Genomic DNA, 2,792 nt, shown 5'->3' with positions numbered 1-2,792 from the left:
GGATCATCTGAACACAGGAAACAGATCATCTGAACACAGGAAACAGATCATCTGAACACAGGAAACAGATCATCTGAACACAGGAAACAGATCATCTGAACACAGGAAACGGATCATCTGAACACAGGAAAGATCATCTGAACACAGGAAACAGTTAATCTGAACACAGGAAACAGTTAATCTGAACACAGACAGGAAACAGATCATCTGAACACAGACAGGAAACAGATCATCTGAACACAGGAAACAGATCATCTGAACACAGGAAACACATCATCTGAACACAGGAAACAGTTAATCTGAACACAGACAGGAAACAGATAATCTGAACACAGGAAACAGATCATCTGAACACAGGAAACAGTTCGTCTGAACACAGGAAACAGATCATCTGAACACAGGAAACAGATCATCTGAACACAGACAGGAAACAGTTAATCTGAACACAGGAAACAGTTAATCTGAACACAGGAAACAGTTGATCTGAACACAGGAAACAGTTGATCTGAACACAGGAAACAGTTGATCTGAACACAGACAGGAAACAGATGTTTCTGTAACTGAATCCTGTAAATGGACCAGATGAACTTGGTCGTTCTGCTGGCAGCAGACTCAGTGTCATGTTACCCACAGTTTGCTCTCTGTGGTCACTAACAGGCCTGCAAATCCACTTTGAGACATCAGTTTGGGTTTTATCTGTACTTAGGAGCCTTTTTATCCAAACAGAATCAGCCAGTTATGGTTATAATGGTGGAAAAAGGATTCTGGTCTTTTTGTTGATAGAAAACTATTAAAATCACAAAATAAAACTTAATGACATATAAATCATTTATAATCCGATTAGAGAAAAAATTATGTTTAAAACATTTACTTGCTGCAGAATAAAACAGGTACATTTGAAAGGTAATTCTGGGTCAGTATTTATGATGTTACTGGACTCATATTTTTGTACTTTTTTCATGTTTGAAGTTAAACTTATTACAGAAACATTTGGTATAGTTATAAAACAAAATATGACTTTCAGATAAATGATTTATATTAGGAAATATTTAGATCTCAGTCTGTGTTTTCTGACAGGAMGTCTAGTTGAAATCTCACGTTGAGAAGGTTCTGCAGGTCGATGCTGTCCTGGATGCGTCCCTCCTGCCGGGCTTTAGAGGCCAGGTTGGAGAACCAAACCACGGGGATCCAGTACTTCAGGTGAGGAGAACGAATGTTCTCAAACACCTTCCTCTCCTCTGGAGTCATGAACCCTGCAGACAGACAGAGGGATGACTCACAACCTGAAGTCTGAAACGTTGAAATCTGGCAGTGAAAGAAAAACAAACTGTTGACTGGAACTTATTTTCTGTTAAATTTTCTCCAACGTTGTGAAAATAAACAGACATTTGGCTCATCTCCTGATTCCATCTGCAGCCATCAGTCCTGCTCTAATCAGCTGATAATGATCCCTAATGTCCCACCAGCCGGGCACAGGGAGACACAGGAAGTAGAGACAGGAACACAACCTGCTTCCACCACGTGGTCGATGGTCGGGAAGCGTTTGCAGACCGCCGTGCTGACGGAGCGGAAGATCAGGAGCGACGTCAGGTTCACGTAACGCACCAGCGTCCTGCGCAAGAGGCGGCCGTATTCATCCTTACCGTGGACGCAGCTGCGGGAAGCAGAAGACACCAGCATTTGAAGACATTTTGACACACTGTCCTCATGTTTCGGTAGAGATGGCTAAAGTCTAACCTTTGGGAAACAAAAATATCTAAGCCCCACCCCCTCCTGTGTGACCCTCTGATCCCAGTTGTGTCCTTTTCCTTCTGTTGTACAAACTTTATGCACATGCTCCACGTCATGTTTCCTGTTTTYGGTGTGTGTTTTGTCTCGGTCACAGCGCCACTCGCAGGCCTGGAGGACTCACTACACTCAGAGTTTTTATACGGATGAAAAAATGAACTAAATCTGTAATAATTTCCTGTTCTAATGGGATCTAAAGCTAAATGTTGCTGTTGGGTTTCTGAAAACTAACATTATTATTTATTTATAAATGTTTGGAGCAAGTTGTGTTTTTATTTCCATCCCGTATTTTTAGTTTTTATCAAACAAAAACTCCAAAAAACAAGATTTCCAAACCAGTGACTGATGTTTAAGCACAAATAAGAAAACATTTTTGTTGTAACGGAGCAAATAAGTAGTTATTTTTGTTTAGACTTTGTTTGTTTGTTTACCTGGAGATGAGGAACATGAGCCTGTCGGTCCAAGGCAGGTTAACAAACTGGTTCCACCATCGATTCACCACCAGAGTCACGTAAAAACCTGCAACATGAGGAGAACCTGAGCTCCTGGTTTCTGCTCCTGGTTCAATAAATAAACTCTGAGTTGGAATCAGGCCGCTTTTAGTTTTCAGCTCTTTAATGATCTGTTTCCATTAACAGCCTGTAAACAAAGGAAGCACTGAGTCCTGCCTGCAAACACATTCACTGAATAATTTAGCCTTTAAAGGGGTTTTAACGTGTCACAAACCAAACAGTCCTAAAAGCAACAGGAAATAAATCTCCAGTGGTGTCTGTGACGTACCCAGGACGAAGGTGACGGGGATCTGCTCGGCGTATCGGTCACAGTACAGAGAAAGTTTCTCAAATAATCTCTTCTGTTCATCAGGAAGAACAAACCTGGAGGTTAGGATCAAAAACTAYTAATTTAATAAAAATTTACACAAGATTTTAGCTTTGGTTTCAGCTGAAGTGAGAGAAAACTGAAGCTGCAGTTCCTGTAATGAGCACTAGAGGCCGCTCCACAAC

At 41.2% G+C, this 2,792-nt stretch overlaps 1 protein-coding gene across 1 annotated transcript in view; it reads right to left on the bottom strand.

Annotated features, from left to right (window-relative positions):
- LOC106532840 (bestrophin-3) overlaps nt 1-2,663 on the bottom strand; it is a gene marked incomplete at both ends in the record, with an annotated part of 10,353 nt that extends 7,690 nt beyond the window's left edge. The window contains 4 exon segments of the mRNA XM_014028993.1: nt 1,099-1,253; nt 1,509-1,654; nt 2,220-2,307; nt 2,569-2,663. Of these exon segments, the coding sequence (XP_013884447.1) occupies nt 1,099-1,253; nt 1,509-1,654; nt 2,220-2,307; nt 2,569-2,663 (484 nt within the window).
- Nucleotides 2,664-2,792: the final 129 nt, after the last annotated feature.

This window comes from Austrofundulus limnaeus, unplaced genomic scaffold (assembly GCF_001266775.1).
Source record: "Austrofundulus limnaeus strain Quisiro unplaced genomic scaffold, Austrofundulus_limnaeus-1.0 Scaffold836, whole genome shotgun sequence".
In the NCBI taxonomy this organism is placed as follows: Eukaryota; Metazoa; Chordata; class Actinopteri; order Cyprinodontiformes; family Rivulidae; genus Austrofundulus; species Austrofundulus limnaeus.
Note: the sequence above shows the minus strand (reverse complement) of the source record. Positions and strands in the feature narration are given on the sequence as shown.